At 37.1% G+C, this 25,070-nt stretch overlaps 2 protein-coding genes and 1 long non-coding RNA gene across 5 annotated transcripts in view; 2 read left to right on the forward strand and 1 right to left on the reverse strand.

Moving 5' to 3' along the window:
• The window catches only part of LOC135470177 (zinc finger SWIM domain-containing protein 5-like), a 43,303-nt gene extending 37,344 nt beyond the window's left edge, over positions 1-5,959 (forward strand). Inside the window, exons 12-17 of the mRNA XM_064748973.1 lie at positions 426-578; positions 745-880; positions 1,410-1,561; positions 2,304-2,467; positions 2,788-2,935; positions 3,427-5,959. Coding sequence (XP_064605043.1) covers positions 426-578; positions 745-880; positions 1,410-1,561; positions 2,304-2,467; positions 2,788-2,935; positions 3,427-4,229 — 1,556 coding nt within the window. The 3' untranslated portion in view covers positions 4,230-5,959. The remainder of the gene's footprint in view (positions 1-425; positions 579-744; positions 881-1,409; positions 1,562-2,303; positions 2,468-2,787; positions 2,936-3,426) is intronic.
• A 3,787-nt stretch (positions 5,960-9,746) lies between these two features.
• LOC135470500 (uncharacterized) lies at positions 9,747-18,600 on the forward strand. Of its 3 annotated transcripts, none has more exons than XM_064749479.1 (4): positions 9,747-9,883; positions 11,339-11,499; positions 12,243-12,383; positions 16,268-18,600. In XM_064749479.1, the coding sequence occupies exons 2-4, from the start codon at positions 11,359-11,361 to the stop codon at positions 16,514-16,516; spliced, it is 531 nt and encodes a 176-aa protein (XP_064605549.1). In that variant the 5' UTR covers positions 9,747-9,883; positions 11,339-11,358; the 3' UTR covers positions 16,517-18,600. The 3 variants fall into 3 exon arrangements, with proteins under 3 accessions (XP_064605549.1, XP_064605551.1, XP_064605552.1); XM_064749481.1 differs by having other exon boundaries at positions 9,756-9,907; XM_064749482.1 differs by lacking the exon at positions 9,747-9,883 and adding an exon at positions 9,937-10,085.
• Positions 18,601-18,743: 143 nt separating this feature from the next.
• Positions 18,744-23,876, reverse strand: LOC135470501 (uncharacterized). Its single transcript, XR_010444395.1, has 3 exons — positions 23,734-23,876; positions 22,287-22,383; positions 18,744-19,135 (listed from the first exon to the last, which is right to left on the reverse strand). It is a non-coding gene; the product is annotated as an uncharacterized LOC135470501 (long non-coding RNA).
• Between the last annotated feature and the right edge of the window lie 1,194 nt (positions 23,877-25,070).

The raw sequence follows: 25,070 nt of genomic DNA on the forward strand, positions 1-25,070 counted from the left end.
GTAGTTTTTTCTTCAAAATCAAATTATAAATGTGCATAAATTGTGCTGAAAGTGGCTCTTTCATTTGTGAAAATCGCCACGATATGGCTGAAATACTGCCGATGTGGCGTTAAGCCATAATCATTCATTCATTCATTTGTGAAAAGGTTGAGGAATTAGGGTAGCCCTACTTTTAAACACATATGCCTTGGAACTGGAAATATTCTATAAGGTAGAGCATTATACAAATTGCAACTATTACATCTGCTAAAAAAGTTGCAAAATATTGTCACAATTATCCTCTGGTGTTTACTTTAAGGTGGATGTAACTTACATATCCAATTCCATGTAGCTATTTGTTTTAGGTGCATATAAACATGGAATTGTTTTTTGAATGATATTTATTTGATTTTTCATACTAAGACATTCTTTTCTGGGCGTTGTAGGTTTAGGGCAGCAACGGTTGATGCCATCAGGCCTCTATGCTCAAGACAAAACCTGTAAGCAGGAAGAGAAGTTGATCAATAAATTACAGGAGATCGAGTTGGATTCCACTCTGGTCAATGTCTTGAGAAAGCAGGTCACCTTGCTGATAGAAGGTGAGGAAAAGGACACTTGTAACTGTCAGTATCATCTAAAGTTTTCTATGAATGTGATTATCTAAAAAGCTAAAACTTTCTATTTGTGATGCAAGAGATGTTGTACAATAGTACATGTAGTTTGAAGTTTCTGTATGTCACATTGCTTATATATGTGTATTTGCAGGTGGCCCGTCCAGTGGGCTGGGGGCTGGCATCCACATGGAGAGCTACCCAATGCATACATTTGCACGCTACCTGTTCACTAGTCTCCTGCCCTATGACCAGGACCTGGCCTACAGGGTGGGGCTCAGGGCGATGAGGTAAGGCACCTTAGTGACAGAATAATCTGGTGAAAAGATCCTTGTTTTAGGGACTGCCTCGATTGGTATTGGCCACAAGCCAAGATACTCTCTTCTCAACTAGTATGGTGTAATGTTTACATATCTGAAGAAACAGCATATATATACGGTATCATGGAATGCATAATTTGAAGAAAAATGGGACAACTAGAAAGATTATCTTTCTAAAAGAAGTGTGGAAATCGTATTCTTTTACTATTTGAAAGCAGCATAAGTTTTAAAATTTTTACAGTTAGGCTCTAATTGTGGTATGTTAGGAATGTGTGCGTGTGTTTAGGTGGGGAGGGGCGGTTCTTGCACTTGCAAATTGAAGTTAGAGTAACTGTTTCACAAGCAGGTAGCCAGGGTTGGATATTGGATAAGGTCATACCTTACTCTTTAGAATTCACAAGAGAGGTATAAATTCAGAACTTGATCACTAATTATGAATGGATGTGCACAGTTCTACCTCCTAATTGTTGTATAGATTTTCTTTGCCACCCTCTTTCAGACTGCCTGTTCTGGAGAACACAGAGGAGACGGAGGATATTGTCAACAACGTTGGCTCTGTGGTTCTTAGTCGCTTTCCACGGTGGTTTGTTCTTGGACACATCGAATCTCAGCAATGTGAACTGGCTTCCACTATGCTTGCTGCAGCTAAAAGTAAGACTTAGTTTAAATGGCTAATCTCAACATGCCAGGTTGTTGGTATCAGTCATTGTTACTATATACACCTCTAGCTTGACTATTAAAGGATGTGTGTTTAACTGTATGACAAATCATCCCTTTTTTTCAGTTAGAACTAATGACATTCGGACTGTCCTGCTGTTTTGGTATACTGTATTTCTGCAACCTTTACGTGATGTGCGAGGTGGAAGTTGAAATATTAGATATAGTGATGGTTGAACAAATTTGCAAAAAGCATCCCCTTGGCCAGATTGTGCTTGGTGTCATTAAATGGTGGTTCTGTAGTTGTATGAATAAATTGATTCGGAATATGTCTCTATATGTTTTACATTAATAGATATTCATTGTATGATAAATTTAAGCAAATATTTTTTACATTATTAATCTACTTATTTGATTGTTGTTGAACGACATATACCATTTCCATTGCCATGATGTGGTTGAAATACTGAAATCATATCATTTCCATGGGTGGATGAATCCAGAGTGCCTGAGGCAAACCTACCTGCAAACCACCTACCAGCTGTGGGTTCCTAGATTTTCAGGCTGTGTTGGTGGAAGACAAGTGGCCTTCATTAAACGTTAAAGCTACTAAGCATCTACATGAGCTTAATGACACCATTGCCCTAAAAGAATTGACTTTGGGAGGTGTATATGATTGAGTCTTAGTTATGTTCATGAGCTGTTTGTGACTGGAGGTTGCTCTCTTTGGTTACAGATGATATCCGGAGACTGAAGACAGTGTTGGAATCTGCACAGAGGCATATACGCAGCTCCTCACAACTCTTCAAGCTATCCCAGGATGCTTTTAAAATAGCAACACCACCTGATGTCCCTCGCCAAATTCCTGCTCTTAATGCAGCTTTTGAACTGGGTCTGCAGGTTAGTGTGGAAATGATACTTAGCAACTTAAATTGGACAGTTTTGCAAAATAGTATTGTATTTATTTAAAACCAGGTTTTTTTGCAATATGTGATGCATTATATATTAATATTAATTATGCCACAATTTTTGTGACTAAATTGAAGAGGTCACAGTTCAATACTGCTTCAAATTTAAGCCTATCAATTACATTATTATTAAAGAAATCTAAGTAAACAATGTGAACCACTTAGGCAAAATTGCTAGTGCAATGTTGAAACAATGATTGTGATCCACACCCTCAGTAATATCTGTCACAATTTACTTTTGTCATGTTTTAGGTTATGCGAATGACTCTTTCGACTCTGAATTGGCGCCGTCGTGAGATGGTGAGATGGCTAGTGACCTGTGCTACAGAAGTGGGCATACAAGCCCTGCTCTCAATCATGCAGAACTGGTATACACTGTTTGCTCCTATAGAGGCCACAGGTACAAATATAATTTTATAAGATCTACTGTGTAATTATTCAGCCTTCTGTCCTGTCCTCAGTGTTTTACTTTGCCAAATTGCTTTGGGATGGAAACTTGACACATGTCTTCACCAAGACAAGTTAAGATCACGTTTTAGAATCAAGATCTGCGTCCATTTTGGTCAAAATTCTTTACGTTGACAAGTTACAGATGGAGTGTTGGGCTGTCTATTTTGGATAAAATTATTGCAGTTTTTGTTGTCTTTTGTTTATACACCGATAGTTTTTGATTTTAACATGGCTCAGTAGTGTGATTAGAAACTTGAAACATGGCTTCAGACTTAAGATATCTGTAATTATTATTCAGATGGGAGAAATCTATATCGGACATTGGACAATACCTTCAGAATGCTTATTGTCATTAAATGTCATCTTAATCAGCAGATAACTTCACCTGTTTACCTGTGATGAGATGAAGTAAGTGTATGATTTTGCTGTTGTTGTAATCAGGTACTGTGGCCAGCACTATCATGTCCCCAGCCACCATGATCCAGTTGAACCTGAACTACCACCAGCAGGAAGAATTGGCCAGTTGTGCTCGGACCCTTGCTCTCCAGTGTGCCACCAAAGACCCCCCAAACTGTGCCTTGTGCGCGCTTCATCTTTGCGAGAAGGACGCTATTGCCTTTGAGACTGCTTACCAAATCGTGGTGGATGCTGCTGCACACATCATGAACTCCACCCAGCTATTCACCATAGCCCGATACATGGAGCATCGGGGCTACCCTCACCGCGCCTACAAGTTAGCCTTGCTGGCCATGAAAACCCTGCATTTGGCCTATAACCAGGACACCCACCCGGCCATCAACGACATCCACTGGGCATGTGCCCTTAGTCATTCCTTAGGCAAGGTTGAACTGGCCAACATTGTTCCCCTTGTGGTGAAAAATGTCCTGTGTGCTACAGTGTTGTCAGACATCCTTCGCCGTTGCACACTTACGGCACCAGGCATGGCCAGTCCCCCAGATGGAAAACGACGGACTATGAAATTGTTGTCATATGACAAACAGCCCTTAAGACAGCTTATGGAGGCGGCCATTTGTGCTTACATCAACACGACGCATTCGCGCCTCACACATATTAGCCCCCGACATTACGGGGATTTCATTGACTTTTTGAGCAAGGCAAGAGAAACCTTCCTTTTGGCTCATGACGGCCACATTCAGTTCTCTCAGCTCATAGAAAATATGAAACTGGTCTACAAGGGGAAGAAGAAACTAATGCACCTAATAAAAGAAAGATTTGGTCTTTGACAACAGGAGATCTAGGGAAATTTGCAAAAGACTGATAGATTAAGGTGGAAAGTTTGTTGAATGAATGCTACATGCAACTGGTATGAATCTGTGAGTTTGAAATGTGGCATGTGACATGCATTATCACTAATGTTCTTCAAAGGAGTTAACTCTCCTTGTGTAATTTGTACGGATTAGTGTACTTCAGAAGCAATCCATTAGGAATGCGGGTAAATTTATACATGTAGATGTACTCTACACGTACATGGTATCTTTATATGTATAAAGTTTACATATATGAGATATTGACAGCCTGACAGAAAGGAATTAGTTGGAATAGTGAATTTTCAGTTGGCTGCCTAAGGTGCGCCAATAATAGAGCATGAATGTGACGCATGATTCTGTCAGATATTGTTTCTATATGGTTTTACATGTAGGTGATTTATATATACATATATATATACTTGTAGACAAAATTAGTGTTATTGGTGTAGTATTTAAGTCCTGTTTATGTTTATCGTAGCGGAAGTGTATCATAGCGCCTGTTTTTCACTTGATGACAACTTTCACTTCTTTAACCTGTTCCGTATTAGTGCATGTCAGATGGTCTTTTAGAGCTCATGTTCATTTAATTTTATTAATTTTTTTTTTCTTTACTCCTCTTTTATTTATGAAGTTGATTTCATCATTTTGATTATTTTTTTGCTTTTATCATGGATTTAAATGGGAGGCACACTGATGTTGGGATTTGGAAAGGAATTGTGATTGTTGGATTGGCTTAGGGAGCTAGAGTAGCAGATTTTGGTAAGCCCAGTATAATTTATACTTGCTCGTAACTAGCAGTGTCATTAGTGTTAAATATACATTGGTGTTTGTGATTTGGCAGTATTGTTTGGCTACCCTAGTGGTGTCACTCGGTGAAAAATTGTGTGATCCTCCCCTTATAGCATCAAACATTTATTTCCTTAAGGTGTTAAGGTCTGTTGTATTGAAAGATCAGTGTCCACTTGAATAAATGATGAAACTGAGATGTTTGATCAAAGAAGGAATGACGCGCAGCATAAGATCCAGACCCATTCTACACTTGACTGGAGGTAAAACTGGCTAAATGTGGGTATCTGACTTAATGTGAGCATCTGAAGGTAGACCACTGATTGTCCACTGTAATGTGTTGTCATTGATCAATCCTTATTTAAAACTGAGGACCATCATAACTAAAACAAGAATAAATTTCAGGATGTCTTTTTGGCAAAACATAGTATTCAAGTAGTATTCACCTACGGAAAGTGCAGTTGGAGATCTTTTATCGTTACACAGGTACAGTATTCAGCCAAATATTTAGAGGAAAACAGCAATAGTTTATAAAGTGATCACTCGAATATTGTCTGTCTAAACTGGGCATTCACAAGTAAATGTAACCAAAGGTATGGTAAAAACTGTGCACCACTGATATACTGACAGATGTGTAGTTTTGGTGGAGGCCTACACATTACAGTATTAGGAGCTTTTAGATGTAAGTGATGGTAGATTTATTCATGACCTCCATGCTACATTTGCAGCTTTTCTGGGTATAAAGGCTTAGTTAACATTACACACCATCCAACACCTGTGTGGGTTGATGCTGTTAATAGCTGTATATGGATTCTGTTGATACATGTGTATGAATGTATTGTGTGTTTCATGTGAGGAATAGGAATTATCGGAAAGCAACAGAATCCTAGTAGTGACTGGTTTAGCATTTTGTTGTGTGTGTGTGTGTGTTTTTTTTTCTGTCTGTTTTTTTTTTTTTTGTTGTATGTTTTATTCCTTTCAAGTCTGTCTCTTAAGACTGGCCACACTACGGACTAGGCAGTAGCTTACATCATAACGTGTCTGTTGTTGGACCAACATTTTTCAGGGCTATATTGAACAGGATCTTGCCAATGGAAGCAACTGTGCTTTCCACATTTCATCTGTGGAGTTAGATGTGCAAATTTTAGACGCTAAGTGTGAGCAATAAAATCAAGTTAATGAATAAGGAACATGTAATCGTAATTGTGAAGATAAAATCATAAAATAAGTTATAGCAACAGCAGCTTTATACCATTGTAAATTGATGGAGCCTTGATGTTATTATATGCCAAGGTGTTAAAAAATGGTTGATTAGCCAAATGAAAGTCACCACCTTACACACCAGTTGTTTTCCTTGGCAAGAGTCCACAGTTTCACATCTTAAAATTTTGTTTAGGCTGTGCTAGTTATTTTGTTCACAGCTATGTTTCTGCTGGAATTGAACAAGGAGTCAGTTTTGAGCAGTACTTTAGCTTTTTTGATATCTAGATTTTATGCTTTTTTTTTTACATTTCCTGATTAGAACTTATTTTTACAATTTATAATACCTCGTTTGTTTTCTCAAGATGTCAAAAAAGAAATCTTAAAATTTCCAGATTTGTATTCAATCTTTTGTCAGATAGAATTTATTGAAGTTCATGCATCCAGTTGCGCATGCAAAACACTCCACCCATCCCCATCATTTTTACCCAACCCCACCCAAACAATACCCCATAACAGTAAATAACCAAGAAATATACTATCTGTGGTTAACCGTCTCTCTTCCAGGCTGAGATACTGGAGTATCTAGATTGTCTTAAAAACGGCATACCATATAATAACATTGTTTTCCAAATGCATTCAACCAACATAACTACCTCAATGAATGTTTGCTTATGTAAAAAAAACCTCCAATTTCGTCCAATAAACAATATCTGAGGCTTTAGTTAATTGGTGTGATCTTTTTGACCTCTGACCACTGGTTGTAAACTAGACCAATTTTGTCAGGACATCGTCAGTACCCGTCAATTAGCTGAACTACTCTGTATTACACACAAAGTACATGTCCTATATAATTTAAAACCAACTCTTTGTGTAAACAGATGTGGAATGTGTTTTTGTGAAAAGGTTTGAAGTACCTGTATATTACAGTTTTATGGAGTCTGGTGTTGGGAATCTTATCAGATGGAAACAAAGCTGCGTAAGGTATATCATTTCAGAAATGTATCATACAGTTGGAAAGTACTAAGGCATAGGCTACTGATCTATGGAGTTGTTGTTTTTTGGGGTTTTTTTCTTTCTAATGTTGTTACCAGATTCATCAACTAATTTGTTGTTTTATTTCAGGTAATTGGTATTAATTTAGTGCTGTTGTACCTCACTCATTGATGTCACCAGGTTGCATGATCAAGCCCATTATAAAATGACTACTGTCACAATTGTATAATACACCCAGCTCTCGAAATGCTGGAATAATGAAGTGCAATAGATTACTGAAGAATTGTGTGAAGGCATATTCTCTGGGTTCTTTGTACCCAGACAAACTAAATAATATGGATATCTGAAACAAGATCACACTGATTAAAGTTTTATGTGACTTTATATTTATTACCTTCAGTAACTTTATGCATAAAAGTCCATGAGTGAGGCTTAGTGCTGTGTACAAGTCAGCAGGGGAAACCATTTGACTGGTACCTTGTATAAGTATACACGTGTAATGTTGTCTTCGTGTGCAAGTTTGTGCTCTTGTGCTACATGTTGTTGAAAACTTGAGTGTTTTATCTGTCACTGTTGTATTTCCATGCCAAACCCCACATTTCATAACTTAAAAAGATCTAGTAATATTTAATTATGATGCAAATATATGGAAGATCCCATTGACTTCTCTTCATGACATCTATATGTGATTCTCATTATATAATGATCAATAAACATATTTTCCTTGAAATGAGAAACAATTTACCTTGCCTTTTTGTTGTTAATTATTGCTCCCAATGGGGTCTTGTTTTCACTTTCTTTATCCCACAATCCATTGTCTGCAATTAACAGACAAAAAATATTTTGCTGAATGTTGACAGAAACTTGCATCATGTGCCAAAGAACAGATGATCAGTTCTTGGAGACGCAGACAAGGCTAACAAAATTCATTATTGAAAATTCATTATGAGCAGCAGATAGTGGATTCATGAAAAAGGCCCATAAAGAGACAAACGTGAAGGACAAAAGCTCAGAGGATATGCAACACATGGTCCAGGTTCAGTCCACAAAACCATTTCTGACCATGAAAAAAAAAAAGAAGATAAAATATTTTCACCACCTGGTGGAAACCAGCACAGACCTATATCTACTTCCCTCTGTGTCTCCTATTTGCCATCTCCACGATTTTTAAGGATTTAAGCACAGGTTTTTTTATACTAATTCAAATCTAACAATGCCTTAAATCAGATTCAGTTTTTGTGCTTTCAAGTGTGCAAACACTGTAAGCTTTGAAGTGATCAAAAGAGAACAGCTACAAGGACTAAGACTCTGGAAGCTTTGGCCTTTCAGATAGCTTGAGAAACTTATAATGATAGGAAGCTGGTATAAACTGTGTATGCAGTTGTATTTGTCTTGACCTTTTTTATTATCCATATTCCTATCTTTTGCTTTCTTTAAATGTGAATGTTTGTTATTTCCACATTTATATGGTGATCTGACAGGAACCCTACAAGCATGGTTTATGAGAATTCATATACCAGTACTGCATTCAAAACACTGACATTGAGACCTAATTTATCAATAGATCAAATTTAGTCATATACGTAACACTGCTTAGGCCTGCCTTGTAAAAACCATGTACCTGCGCAGCTAATTTTTGTGCCTAAAATCTAGATGTTGGGAAGGCAAGAATTTCCACTTAGCATTTCGGGCAATAGGGTTTACAATTTAAGGCCCTACACAGTCACACTGATTGATTGATTTTGCCATAGCTGAAAAGATTGTTGATGCTGATCAACTTGTTGGCCAACAGTATTCCTGTAATCCGGTTTAAAACTACCGGTACTTCATCGATTCCTAAATAAAGGTGTAGGCCTACAAAAAAATTTTGTAGGGGGGAAGACAACAATGGTATGCCAAATATAAAATCCTGTCCAAGTTTTATGTATTTATTTACATAATTATTTTGTTTTTAGACGGATAAGCATAGGAGACATTACCAGATGTTATTTTGTTAAGGAATGGTGCTCTAAATGGTTAGGGGTTTGGGGTAGTAGGAATAGTAGGATTACAAATCAGTTGTCATATGGTTCAATTTTATAACAGTGTTAAAATATTATTAATTCATGTGATTCGGTGGTTTCACAAATGTGAAATGTGACCTAGACATATTTCCTTCAGATTCTATACCTTATTGAAGAGTTGCTTAAGTAGACCTTCTGAAGTTACTGATTTGTTCTGTCACAGCCCCCATTGAATTGTTCCCCAGTTCTACAACGTGTGGAATTTACAATTTGAATCAAAAATATGCACAAGTATGTCATTTACTGGTGCTTTGGAGTGATTCAGTTTAAATAAATCTCATTTTAAATGTATGTCTTCTTTTATTATTTCGTTGAAAAAACACCTTTACTTTAAAATACTTAAACAGTGATGTAAAATGCATTGACAAGATACATCATTTTCACAAACATTGGAAAAACAAGTTATTCCCCTTGTACTAAACCTCTTCTGCGCACATGGTTAATTTCGCAATTTTCTTCGAAAAAGGAAGCAGGGCAACGACAAATATTTATATACTTACAGTTGCACTGAGTAACATCCATTACTTTCATAATGAGAGAAATGATGTGACATTTTTTAAGGCGCATAATGGACCATTAACAAAAGCAAGTATTTTCGGGCAGTGCAAGGCAAGGAAACATCGGCTGGCCTTGAGTTTGTGTACAACAACAACAACAACATTTGACACTTGTTTTTTTCATCATATTCATAGTTTTGAAGTGATGTCATAGCTGATCTCACCCAATTACCAGGACACTCTTCGGTCACATTTTACCATAAATATTATTTTTGAAATATAGCTTTTAGGTAAGAAATTCCGTGTGGAAAAATAATTAGATGGTGCCTAGCCTTCAGATATGATAGATTCAGTGTCCAGATAGTGTCCAGTAGTACCTTAAACTTAAGGAATCTACAAAAATCCGCATTTCGAACCGGTTAAGCTTCATGTTATTTATCATCTCCTGACCCTTGCGAGGAACCCCAGGGCTCGAAACTATGAATATGTTCTCCTAGCTCTTCTAGGATCAACACATTGGATTAGTTCAATTAAATTAAATGTTGAGATGTATTTTCAACAGTGTCTGATATTTACCTGTTAATTTAAGCTTTAATTGTTGAATTCAACAAGGTACTTTGCAAAATGAAGTGGGCCGTAAGATCCAATTCAAAATGACGGCACCCTCCAATTTCTGGTGTGCATTATAGAGTATAGGAACTTTATTACCACTTATTCTCCCCTATCCTCCACAGAAATTGGCGTGTGCTGCTGTTTTAGAGTGGATTTACCAGCACACTTCATTCTGCAAAGGGCCTTGCAGAGTGGACCTACCATGTTTTTGAATTCAATAATTAAAAGTTGAGGCAGGTAAATATCAGGAATTATTGAAAATAATTTGCACTTATATGCTATGATGTACCAGGAATAAAAAGTGGTCTGTTTAGGGTAACATGGTTAATGTGTGAATTCTGGGTACTCAGTAGGTAGGTCTGATTATTATTTATTTTATTTTAACCTGGAGTCCTTATTTGGATTATACAAGTATACATGTGAAAATTTATATTCTACAAATTATTATGAATGATTTCCTCCCTGGATTTAGCATTTCACATTTGTTGAATATTGTCCCAGCGGCAGAAAGTTTTAAATGAGAAAGAAAAAAAAATATCCCAACAAAATGATGATTGTATCATAATGTTTTATTTATTTATTATTATTTTTTTTTTTTGGAGTTTTTTTCTTTAGTGAGTGGGTACAGTTACCCAAACAAACAAGTTTTGGATTTCTACCTTCTGTAGTATAGACCTAAAGCTTACAGACATACTCGGTCGCTGTGAGTTCAAGTCCAGCTCATGCTGGCTTCCTCTCCGGCCGTAAGTTGGAAGGTCTGACAGCAACCTGCGGATGGTTGTGGGTTTCCCCCGGGCTGTGCCCGGTTTCCGGTTTCCACCCACCATAATGCTGGCCGCCGTCGTATAAGTGAAATATTCTTGAGTACGGCGTAAAAACACCAATCAAATAAATAAATAAATAAATACAAACATACTTTGTATGGTTTCAGATTTATCCAGTCCCTTCAGGATGGGAGAGGATAATAGACCAGTGCCACGCTTAGTTGCCAGACTTGCTGTGTGGTTGTCTATGTTACTCATCATGGAAGTGCTGAATACAGAGGCTACACAGTATCAATACAAAAGATATCCATTCAGAAAGAAAAAGGATGTAAGATTTTCAGTATTGGAAAAGCTAAACCCCTGACCAGACCATATAACTGGGGTGTCTCTACATTCTGTAGTGACCAGGTCTGATGTAGTTACGAGACTCTGTGATCATTCATTGATTAGAATGGCATGTGTATTACTCTTAGACTAGTATTTCTGTCTGATAATGTTCTGAATTCTATCCTCAACATGAATTAAGGACTCGTGAGATGCTGTTAAATACCAGCCTCAATGAGAATTTTCAAGATCCTCCTTCCTACACCATAGTTCTCAGTACCATTATTGCAATCAACAGTTGACAACACTCATATGGGTGTCACCAAAAGCCTTTAGCATTAAGTGCATGTAACTGCAGGAAAACATTTTAATATTTGAATGTGGCCTGTGCTTAGAATGTTTTACCTGGAAAGTTTGGGTGGGCATATGAAGCTGAGAAACATCTGGGAAGTTAGCTTTGGTTTTGTTTTGGGAAAAACACAATAGAAGTATGAAATAGTTAGGTCAAGTGTGAACAACAAAGGGTCATGTTTATTAATCCATCTTTCATGGTTATCCTGTCATACTCATTTTGTAAGGAACAAAATGATTTTCACTAGATTCCCTAGAAGGACATACAGCTTTGCACATCCCTTGATCAACTTGTCATTTTTTGATTTTCACTTGTTTCAAGTGAATGAGTGTAGCTAATGCAAACACATCTTATACAACGTCCGTTGGAATTAAGAGGATTGTTGTTTCCTTCAGGATAAACTGTACAGGAGTAGACGGGTGAAGTGTGATGAGACATTAGATGTCTGTAAGGGGCTGAGTGGTCTGCAGCACACAAAGTGTGTCCGCCAGTGTATGTCCGAGACCTGCTATCAACAGCTGTATGGTCAAGATGAGGTGAGATGGCATTTCTAAATGAATTACAAGGGCTAAAGATAGCCACGGTATCTTTAGTACTGGACATATATCTGTGCATTTTTTGTATATACATGTATATATAAAAAGAGTTGTGCATTTTGCTTTGAAGACAAAAAAAACAAAACAAAAAAAAAACAGATAAATATTAATTAGAATGCATATTTACTTCAGCATGCACCTGAATGGAGCAAAAAATAGCCTGAAGTTTACAAGATCAGACAAACATATATCACCAACTGACAAAAGAGATCAGCACTATTATATTTATTTTGTGGGGAAAGTATGTAATCAGCAATCAGGTATTGAAAAAGATATGTTACTGATCAAATTGACTGGATCTTTCAAAGATTTCTGGTAAATAAAATGTCTTTGATCTGCACACATACTTAGGACAAGAATTAGTGAATTTGATCTGTATGATGGATGAGAAAAGATCGTTGGTGATATAATATAGCGGAAAATAATACATCATTTGAACCATTACCATCTAAAGAGGTGTCTCAAATTTGGATAAATTAATTACCTCAAAAAGACAAAAAAGGAGAGAAATTGATTATAACTTTATCATTGGTCATAAGAAACCCCAATTTCCCACAGACATATCAAATATTGTTTTTGAATAGAGCATAACAAAAATGCATTTGCTCCCATTGCCTTTGTCATTTGTATTGATGCTTCATCTGTCAATCCTGGGATTGGACCGTCTCTTGCCTTGTCTCTTAAGATGGCTTTCTGGTTCTGACTTTTCGGCACTTTGTTCCAATGATATCAGTTTTGATATCAGCTCTTTAGTTGTTGGCTGGCAATCAGGAATGAAACATAAATCATTCATGATGCAGGTTTCATACATAGTCCCTCTGTGCTGTTTTGATTTATTTGGAAGCAGGTGTCTTATCTTGGTAGAGAACAGGAAAGTCTTTGTGAACACTCAGGGAGAGACAACCCTTGTGTTTTGATTCACATTCGGTTATGTTCCCTTGAATTTGCTGGTAATGTAAATGTAATAAATACACCTGTATCTGTTTGTTAATTTAAAATATTAACTTTCCATCAAAATTTCTTAAAATGTTGCTTCACACATTCCACTTTTATGTTGTAAATTATCCGCTTTGAAAAGAGAGACATATACGTACATATGATCTGTCACAATATTTTGGGAAATAACAACTTTATACAGATTTGAAAGATTTGACCATGTATCTACTGACGGCTTAGGTTGATCAATCAAATTGCCCCATTTTTAGCATAGTGTCGGTGTTGGTGTCCAGTTACGCTTTTTTTTCTTACCTCCTTTTGTATAATGAGCTCTCATTCATAGGTTGCAGGTTGAGCTTTTTTTTGGTTTAGCTTCTTAGTCTAAGGTATGATGTGCAAATGTACTTTAGCTCCTGTATATTGGGTTCTGATATGGATTGAAGGTTAAGCTTTTTTTTTTTTTCGCTCCGAAGTCTAAGGTATGGTGTACATACTTGGATGGAAGGTTGAGCTCTTGTATATTTGGCTTTCATTCCTGGATTGAAGGTTAAGTTGTTTTTTTTTTAGCTCCCTAATCTAAGGAATGGTGTGTAAATGTGTATACTTGGGTTAGGCCTTTTTTTATTTTCTGTATATTGGGCTTTCATACATAGGTTGAAGGTGAAGTTTTTTTGGTTTTTTTTTTACAGCAATAGAAATGACATTGTTTTAATATTTGTACTCCAACCCTAAACTTGTGCATGCATACATTTAAATACAATTGGGTAATTATTTTCATCATTACTCCCATTCAGATACATAGATGGTGCAGTAATGGATTTTCATGTACACAGATTTTGTCCATTCAACTCCTGCTAATGTATTGCGCCAATTTCTCTGAAACTTTGTGTACATCTTTTATATCATGTGAGCATCTAATTGCTTAATAATAATGACAGTTCAGGCTTGAGTCTCTATTGTATCTGTGAGGATTATTTGGTATTATTATTATTATTATTTGCGGCAAAACTGTGCCGAGTTTCTAGCGAAAAAGGTTAGTCTGATGTTTCTGAATTTAAATGTTTTAAGTATGCTGCTTGGCATAGTTTGATGTTCTGATTACTAATCTGGTCTTCTTACTTTTCTCAGATGCACAGTTTTGTCACGAATTGCCATTAAAGTGCAATTTTCCCCCATATTTGGAGGTCCCTTAACACAAAACCACTATAGTTGTAAAGCTGAAAATGGCAAGTGTGTGCAAAGGGCTATATGTGTACTGCTAGTGTACGGAAAAATCGTTGAATTTGCGTATTGAATGCGAGAGTTCCAGTGGTTGAAAAATTATCCAAAGGCCGAATTACTATAAATTGGCACTTTGGCGTCCCTGTGTTATTTGATGCATTTTAAATGCATTTATGTCGATGATGAACCTACGAATATTGTAAGCATGCTTTCCGACGTAGTTTGACGTCTTGATCATGAATCTGGTTTTATTTCTTTCCTGCGTCACACAGTTTTATTGCAAATTGCAATCAAATTATGAAAAAGCACATTTTCCACAAAATTTGGAGGTTTCATTGAAGCTGTAAAGCTGAAAATCCCTGAGTGCAAAGTGCTATATATGTACTCTTTCTATGCTGAAAATTGTTGAACTGTGTGAAAAGAGAGGAGATGTGAACGCCTTCAAATATTGCTGAAAGGTCAATTTACTTCGATTGGCACATCTACTTCGATTGGCACATCTACATAAGTATGATATACAGTGCACTTACAGTGCACTTACAACTACAAAGAATGTAGGTTTTCTACTTAAGTTGGTTATGTATCTATACGTGGACACCATTAAGGTAACCGAAAGTGACACCGGATAAGCCGGCATACTGGCTTGAACCCCAGCATTGCTGCTTCAGCAGCTATATTTATTTTTAGTTTCAAAGTTACCACCATTCAGGTACATACTTGTAACATAACAATGCTTGTCATGCATAGTCAAATGGGCCAGCTGAACACATTTCACTGTTGAGATATTGTACTCAAAGTTCTATATTTCACATGGATAATATCTGGGAATAATATCTAACATATATGTGTATGACATGTCATTCTACTTTATTTTGGTTTAGAGGTCAGTGTTTGAACATATCACCGGACTGTTATGCTGTTTTACGAACTGATCCATATGGCACGCTACTGGCATTTTCTGAATGCCTTGTTAACATCAGCATACAATAGCTATAAAAGCAATGCTAAGGTAAATATTCGATAATGCTGGTATCTTAAAAAATACTAGATGTACTGAGCTCAGGTTTTTCATACATGTAAAGCGTGCCTGAGATGTTCCAGCATTGAAATCTGCTTGTGTGCAATTAATGACTTCACATCTCTTTTATGCAGTAGAATCCTTGTTAAAGTAAAGATTTAAGTAAAAAACCTTTTGCATTCATGAGCTGTCAAAGGTCATTGGTTTACAGTCAGCAGTCAGCATTAAAAACAAATCAGTTATCCTGGGACCTGCATGGCCTGCAGGTTAGTGTGTGAGTGCAGAAGAATAATACAGGAGCCTTCTCACTAATGTGATCACTGTGAGTTCAAGTCCAGCCCATGTTGGCTTTTTCTGCGGTTGTACATAGGCCGGCAAGGAACCTGTGGACTGCCCGTCTCTTCCCTCCAAAATGCTGGCTGATTTCATATACATGTAAAATAGAAATATTCGTGAGTATGACGTAAAACTCCAATCTGATAAACATATCAAATGTATCGTCCAGAACTAATGTTGGCTGTGTCCTGTTTGAGTTACCTGGAAGATGATAACCCACTCACACAGAGACAATTACTCATTTTATTCACATAAAGTTTTGATATAGGAATAGCTCTAACTATTGTAAAGTTTTCTTTTATTTTCATTGCAGTTAGAAGAGGGAGAAATTGATGTCCGGTTGAACTCCTTCAAAGGGCTGCCTTGCCCAGAACAAGCGATAGGTGAGAGTCTTTACATGGCCTCAGCACCACCATCCTATGGCTCATTCCATGTCATTAACCTTTCATACACCTGGGATCAGAGGGGATTGACCATATCCAGGTTTGTAAGCATTGGATGGATACCTCGTCAAGAAATCCAGATAAGGAGTCGACAGCAAACGGCCAAATACTTGCCATAGTATGAACCATCATCATAGTTACCGGCACATTTTTACCAGAAAATTGTTTTAACATTTGCAAAAGGCCAAGATACATGTATACTGGTCTAAATTCTTAATTTTTGTAAGAAATTATATGAAATTCTTAACATTAGTTGTGTGATTTAAATACTGCATTGGTCGTAATAATTTAAGTACTGCATTGGTCTGAACATTTGACCAGAGGAGTCCAATGAGCTATGCTGGAAATTGCGTAACCACACTGACTATGAGAAGGCCAAGGAATACATCAGAGGTGCTGCAAATCTGACATAGGAGAAGACTTACATTGACGTTCAGATTGATACATGTGTACAAAGCCTGAAAACGATCCGAAAGGCATCAAATATCTCACTGAAGAACAGTGGATGTTTTCACAACCAGCTGTTCCTAGAGAAACATGCACAGCAAATGAGAACAATAATGCTGGAGAGAAATAATGAACAAAAGCCTATTAAGAAGGACCAAGATTTAAGTTGCCCAAATGTGCAAAACAGTACTATTCTGGACACCTTCTGACATACAGATTGGGTGTCAGATTGGGTGTAAGCTTTCCTTCTTTGCAATAATAATACAGGAAGAAGATGAGATCAACGGAAGTACTAGTTTGGTTTATTATATTTGGGGTGTGGAAGCGAAATGAACATAGTCATATGAAAGCATTTCTGAGGTAAAACTAAAAATAAAAATAATCACCGAATGATTATTGTTTTTTTTGTTTTTTTTTCGGATGTTTTTGTTTTTTATTTTTATTTCATTTTGCAGAGGTTTTTGGTTATAGCAGTGTGGTAGCAGAAATTAATTGCCTCCTAATAGTTTCAAGTAGAGCTATAAATGCATTCACCTAATGGACCTGGAAACGAACCATTGGCTCTGTTAAGTGATGTTTCATCGAAGATTTTAGTGTTTTCTTTGCCTTTACAAGGCTAACCTACTGTTCCGGAAAATTGCTCTAGACCGAGGCAGAAATATAAGCATCTTGATGTGTGGATGAGTAAAGAACAATATATGTTCCTTGATAAGAACAAGACGTTCGAAAAATGCTGTATACAAAGATGTAGAAAGTGGAGAAGGCTCATTTTGGTTTTTTATTCTATCATTTCTCCAGATCAGAAAAATCTTACTTTTACATACACGCACGCACGCACAGACACACGCACAGACACACATGCTTCCACAAGTATGATGCCTTCCTTTAAACTGATCGAGACCCAAACATTCAGCACACGGCCATCTTGTTTTCCCCGAAAAGTATACACGGTACCGGTGATTTCTTCAAAGGTGACTAAGTGTAACTTAAAAGTTCATAATAGATTGACTGACATAGTATCTAAACACTTGAGTGTTGTCATCCAGTTAATCTATACGATACCGTACTTTCTCCGGTATGGGCACCTAAAGGCTATTCTGACTTAGACCTGAAGCAGCAGCTGCGATATGTAACTTCGCAGCTATACGGGCCTTTCCATTGACCATGCACGGAGAAACCAAGGCATATATTGCTCTGATTTTAAGACCCTGAAAAACTCCACACATTATGTACCCGATAATGAAACCATAATGGTTTTAGGTCAAAGTGCGGTGATTTGTGTAATTTGTGAAAATGAGCCTCTATTTAATTTGAGACTTACTAATTTATTAATAAGAATAAAAAAAAATAACGTTCTTGTATATGTGACCTGTTTTATTGGTAGATGTGTCCATGTATTTAATCAACACGATCTCTCTCTGTACAGCTGATTGCAGTCCATGATAATTTTAATTTTAATAAATCGGTTGATACATGCAGCCTGAAGAAAATATAATATGAAAATCAACTCTTGCTCATTGTTTCACAGACTCACTAAGATTATTAGAAATTCAATTAGAAACTTAACAAGAAAATCATGTATGTCTGTCAGTTATGATAGTAACTCGGTGTATATACATATGTGTAAGCTTTCATGTATGTACACGTCATCATTTTCACAGAACTTAACCGCTTAACTATATACATATATATAGGCCTGCGTGAAATACTTCAGGTTAATTGCCTTGCGGTACCAGGTACAGATATTTTAAATGAGTACCTCTTCAGCAGTTTAAGGTAGTATTGACCAATGCTAACCTCAACATACGTTTAACGTCATCTGAAAATAGATACATGGGTATATATATATATATATATATATAATTTGCCCTACAAAATCAAAAGAGATTGGAAGAGATATTTTACATGTATAACTTTCTTCATTTTCCTTAAACCATAATGTTTCTTTTCGAGGATTTTCAAGGCTTCCGTGTAAGGGAAAAATTATCTGAACTTATTGTTTTACAAATATTCTCCAGACGTTATTTGGCAGAGCTTTATTAACTCATCGCCTAACTATATATTGATATGGGCATACAGTATTTTAGAAGCAATTTATCCTGTAACATCAGAAAGAAAGCAATAGAGACGTCAGAAAAGTAGCCGTTGGTCGTCCATGTACTGCTCAGGTATTGAAGACTACTACAGCAGCATCTGGTACATCCCAGTAGCCGCTGTTAATGCCAAGACGAATATTCTCTCGACGTTTACTGCACCGGATCCGCTATCGGTAGCCGTGGAGTTATCGCCACCTACATGCAGAATACAGTGTATTTCAGTTTAATTAAATGTCACAAGTAAGAATACAAACTATTTTATGAAGACGGAAAATATTTTTCTGTTAATTATTACTCTATATACTATAGTATATAATGTGTATTTCGTTTGTATGTGGTGGGCGTATAGAGCTGCCACACCTGCCACTACGTGATAAAAAAAAAAGCACAAAATTGTGAGTAAACTGACTTTTTCTCATAAAAAATACTGATTGCATGGTTTGCGAGATATTGATATTTAACATCTTTAAATCTTGAAGGAAATCTTTTTCACACATGGACAGACTATACATGAAAAACGCACAATAAATATATTTAAGTTAGACGTGTATATTACTTATGATTCAACAGGTAATATTTAGCGGTATAGCTGTATTTACTTGGTATTCATGTTTTAAACTGTATCCATTTCATTTATATAAAGGCTTGAGTGAAGGCAGATGAAAAGATAAACGTCTTTGTCTTTGACAGAGTTTCCTTTCACTAGTAATTGTTCTCTTTCACCTCAACATGCACTGTTCCTAGGAAAAGTCATCAGTTCAGTCATTAAGTCGTCCTCCGCCTATAACTTGCTTACAATGTTTGTGCTTTTCCCAGTAATGTGATGTCTCAGTGGTTATTTAGGTTACATTTTTATGAAAAATAACACACTTCTACATTAATAATATTTAATTAAATATGCGTTTGCACAAATAAGAAATATTATATGTGTACTGGCTCTTACGTCCTTTAAGGCTGTTTTGCCTCTGTCTTTTTGTTGCTTGGGTCCGATGGCATTGGTCCAATGTAACGACAGCACAAGAGTTATATATTTTAAAATCACAGTTAACAATTTCTTAAGTAGGACTTAACTAGAACTGTATAACGGTTAGACGGCTTCCAAGAGGTCTGTACACACATCTTTTAGCGTCTACTCTCTAAACCTTTCCGCTTTCTCCACCACAGATCGTTCAAATGTCCCCCCCCCCCCCCATTTGTGCATGTCAGGTGATAGAAAACTGTTGCAGCTGCAAACCTGAAAATCGATGTATATAAAGGGCTATACATGTACCGTATGTAGAGTGAAAATCGCTGACCTGTGTCAAAAAACACAGAACATGAACGCTTTGAATAATATACAAGGGCAGATTTACCACATTTGGCACATTTACATTTAACATTCTATATAGTGTAATACAGTGTATGGGTGGCTACGAAGAATATGTATCACGTATATGTTCTCTTAATTATCTGGTTTGCACTGCAGTTGCGATTGGGTCACCCAGTGCCATTGCGCCCCAGTGTTGTGCATGTATTTCTAAAAGTAAGCCATGTTTTGCGCAAACCTTTGTCTTCTTTACTAGACGCTAAGCAGGCCCCGGAGATTGACAGATCATGTGACCTGGTGCAAGTGTTCGCTTTTTGACGGATGAGCTATTCGTAAAGCAGTCAGTCTGTGCATGGCCGGTCGTGGATTAGGTCGTGGAAGTATAAACTTGCTGTCACACGGGCCAAGTTTTTGGCATTATTTCGTAATAAAGGCATGCGAAATCTGAGAAGGGATCGCTGTTTCTCACTGAGCATATCGCAGCCGCATCAAGCTCACCGATCTGTTCGCCAGAATGCAAATGACCGGCCAACGGCCTCAGTGATGAACAGTGTAAGGTGGCATGGAAAGATTCAAAGCATGTACATGTATATGGTTATGTACTGATTTTCGACCAATGAAAATGTGTTAGGAAATTTCAAGTGAAAATTGCGACTACCTTTCGGACTTAATGATATATTTATATATAGAGAGAGAGAGTGATGGGTGTGCCGGCTAAATTTTCCCCGGCTTGACCAAATTACAGCAGGACCCGACGTAGTTTGGCGTTCTGATCATGAATCTAGACTTATTTCTTTCCTGTGACGCATAGTTTTGCCGCAAATTGCGATCAGATTGCGAAAATAAGGAATTTCCACCATATTTAGAGGTCACGTGACAGAAAACTGTTGTGGCTGTAAAGCTGCCACTGCAAAGTGACACTGCATAGGCCGGCAATACCCCGGCCTCACTGCAGCTGTATTTTTGGGGGGGGGGGTTTTGTTGTCATAACCTGAAAACTATACAAAATACAGATTATTACAGATTTATAATCCGGACGTCAAGCGGTACTAGACAGTGATTTTAGATTTGACCTACTTTTAAGCTAACTTCATTGGTCAGTTATAGCACAACTTGCATACCAAACAAAAATTTTTTGTCAATATAGGTTCGGCAATCCAACTAAAAGTGAAATTTTATCCATGATCATTAGCCGATTTACAGAAAAACATGGTTTAACCTAATCAATAAAATTCAAAATGGCTGCTATATCACGTGATTGGCCAAACAGCACAAAACGTCAAAAGTTGCTTCATATGTCGGCTATTAAAAATTCCAAGTTTGTTTTTTCTACATATAGGGGCCTACCGGTTTTGGAGGTAATGCAATTTTACGAGTTGACTGAGAACAAAAATAACAATTTTTAAACGCATTTTAATGACAGAACTATCAGTAGCTGTGCGGTCCTAAAATGAAGATCTGTGGTTGATCTATCTACTGACCAATTTTCAGCTCCATAGCTATCACGGTGTCCGGTCACGTGACATTTGAAAAATGACACTGAAATGAGCTATAATAGCAATTTAAAGAAAAACAATACATCGTAGGAAAAAAATAGAACCAAGGCTGTATTCAGCAGGGCAAACTACATCTAATTGCTTCCTTGTTTTTTCAAAATTCATCCACAGTTCATCAACTGACTAAAACGAACAATATCAAGATACTACATTTCTGGAGCGATTTGCATAAAATTGTCAATCCTGATAACCCCAGTAATCTTGTACATGCTTATCAGTTCCCAAAGTAATCGGATCTGCGGTTCTGGAGAAGAAGATTTTATTTTAAATTTCCACACTGCTCCAATATGGCCGAATAGTGGGTCACAGGTGGGTAAAGTTTCATACTCCAGCAGGTAGCCCAAGCGATTTGGTAATAAACATGTGTATAGAAAGTTAACACCTGTGATACGCAGAGAAACGAGAGAGAAAAGTTGTCAGAGAAGAAAAATAATCTGAGCAAGAACAATAGTTTTCCAAACTTGGAAGCCTAATTAAGTCTTACCCTCAGTGGCGTTGGTAGCGGCGGAAGGGTCCATGGCCGCCAAACATCCGATTATAAAGAGCAACCCAGCAAGACCGTAAACAGTCATTTTTTTTGTCTGTAAATACGAATGGTTACTGAGTTAACGTCAACGGTAGAAAAACTGGCATATGCAAATGAATGTAAGCCCCTTGTGTTGGATCTAAAATTATTTCATTAACCCATTTTGTCCGATTCGATGTAGATTTCTTTTATTAAATAATCCAATTACCGAAATATTCCTTGACAAGATGATTGCCTTCATCTGTCGTCAGGTCTTGAGTCTTGCTTCAATTTACAAAAACTTAATATGTGTTTTTTATCTCAAAGATCACACCTCTATGCTTAAATGACAGAAAGCCCACACAGAAAAAGCTCGATAACTTCTTCTAAATAGGTTAAATGGAAACTAATTTACCACTAAAAATAGCATTTCATGGCTGATATAAGCCCAGTATATGTATTTATGTCCGCGTGTATGTCTCTTAAAACTCCTTTAAGAGATGTTTACCAGCAATCTAGACCTAACCAGGAAGTAAAGAAATATTTACTGAGATCTAGAAAACCCTCGACAGGTGATAGTGGGGAACGACTATAACCCGGGGCCATTATCGCAGGGAAACTGCCCCGGGCAAACAGTTTCCCAGGTGAACATTTTCGTAAGTTATTCTATATTTATTTAAAATTGATCAATGTTTTGTTAGCACTTATACTGTAAAAGAAGGATTATTTGGACAGTTTGCTATTTGGGCACTAAATTAGGTCTACTGAATGTATATTGTAATTTTCTTGTGCCTGAGCATTTCAAATGTGTGGTTTAAAGTTAATAATGCAGTTTTGAAAACATTGATCAGTTTTAGATGGTATATATTTATCACTCACATATATGAAAACGCCTACGCCTGGGAAAATGTCCACCCGAAGAATTTGTTATATACAAATATGTGAATTATGTGAATTTACGTTCAGAAGGGAGCAGTTTGTGTACAGAAAAGCAATGTATGCTAAACAGATGGAAAATTTTACTGAAAAATTACACCATTTGTTATTTAAAAGGCATACGCAAAGACCCAGGGGCCTCTGACCAAGTGCAGCTCATGCTGGCATCCTCTCCGACCGTACGTGGGAAGGTCTGTCAGCAACCAGCGGATAATTATGCATTTTCATTCTTGTTAAATTGCAACGGCTCTGAGTTGGCCCTTCTGAGTGAAGGGCCACGTATATCGGCATGGTTGAAATGCAGTTTACGATTTGCCATGAGCACACCGCATAAGTCTCCCCCCAGTTAATATGCACAGGTTCTTCTGTAGTGTGTTAAACACAAATCAAACAAAAAAAATAATAAAATATTACCGGTTAATTCACATCCATCTTGTTGGAGAGACTGGTTTTGTTTCTGGCGAGGATATATACATCCCCGTTGACTTACCTGATAACACTGGTAATGTAAAACACGACAGCTAAGACAAGTCTTATGAGGATCCAACACAGCCGCGCACTCCCTCGTTGGGATTCAACTCTGTCTCACAGGAAGCACTGTTAATCTTTATGCTACGAAGAAACTTCCTGATTCGTAGAGGCTTAAAGTGTAAGCCTTGATCCTAGTCAAGGTGATCTCAACATGTGATACACTTGCATGAGTGTCGGCCATGCAGGGTAGGGCTAACAACAGTTCGACCAGGAAGACAGCTCAAATTCACATTTGCCACTACCACTGCAATTGTATACTCAAACTTTAATATCTTGAGTATTTTAGTGTTTTTGAAAAACTGTGCTGTGTGAAGACAACATGCTATTGCAAAATGAGGGAATACATTTATCTGACCTCCATGTACATGTATCTGTTCTAGTTGATGTGACAGGTAATAAAGTTTAATATTAAGAATGAAATTTCATTTCGATTCTTTATTTGCCTTTAAACAAATTTTGCAAATTTCATCTTTTGTCATTCGCTCAGTATGGGGTGTATAATGCCGATTGTTCTGCCCATTCTGGCGATAAGGTTAAATAAAGAAGCTAAACTGAAGAGAAAAAACAGATTATCTCTTACACAAAACCATTCGTGCATTAATAGCCAAGTGTCATTGACGTGGATTGTAATACCATCCTTTTGTGGGACTTGGTTCATGTCGAGTAAACAAAAACAGCCGTGATATACGATATACTTGTGTGTTATATACTTCTAACGTGACAGTAATATATTTGAAACTTCACAAAACCGTATCAACGTAACTCGGCTGGGACTTTAACTCGGGACTTGGGACCGAGGTAGGCCTGCTAAACACAGTTGGGAACACCTCCCTCGTTAGAGACCAAATATGTACCATATTTTTTATTAGAAATGAAAATGGACCAGTGGCACTAGTTCTATAACTATAACCCAGGTTAGAATACCCGAGTTCAAAGTGCGTTCTATTAGTGCGATCATAAGAATATCGGCCAACTGAGGACGATATGGACCTTACATTTCGTCACAATTCAGAAATCCAAGAATTCATTTCGTCTTATCTACAGACGACCAGCCAATCCCGGATTGAACCTGGACGGATTTTATCATAACACGGAACAGATGGGAAACAGAATTATATGAAAATACTTTCAGCATTCCCTACATCAAAACAGATAGGACGGACTTCTTTATTTTCCCCAGCCAAAGTTGTACTTGCAGATTTAAAGTTGCACATAAATTTTCATAGCTAAGTATAGTAGAGAGGTAACTTGGTTTCAAAACATCGAAGCAACACTGTAGTCATCAGGGAGTTGAAT

This window comes from Liolophura sinensis, chromosome 7 (assembly GCF_032854445.1).
Source record: "Liolophura sinensis isolate JHLJ2023 chromosome 7, CUHK_Ljap_v2, whole genome shotgun sequence".
NCBI classification, from domain to species: domain Eukaryota; kingdom Metazoa; phylum Mollusca; class Polyplacophora; order Chitonida; family Chitonidae; genus Liolophura; species Liolophura sinensis.

Bases quoted from the DNA above. Each gene is read 5' to 3' on its own strand.
- LOC135470500 (XM_064749479.1), top strand. From the start codon at position 11,359: ATGGGAGAGGATAATAGACCAGTGCCACGCTTAGTTGCCAGACTTGCT. The intron at 11,500-12,242 runs GTAAGATTTTCA...TGTTTCCTTCAG, and splicing joins CATTCAGAAAGAAAAAGGAT to GATAAACTGTACAGGAGTAG. The intron at 12,384-16,267 runs GTGAGATGGCAT...TTTTCATTGCAG, and splicing joins AGCTGTATGGTCAAGATGAG to TTAGAAGAGGGAGAAATTGA.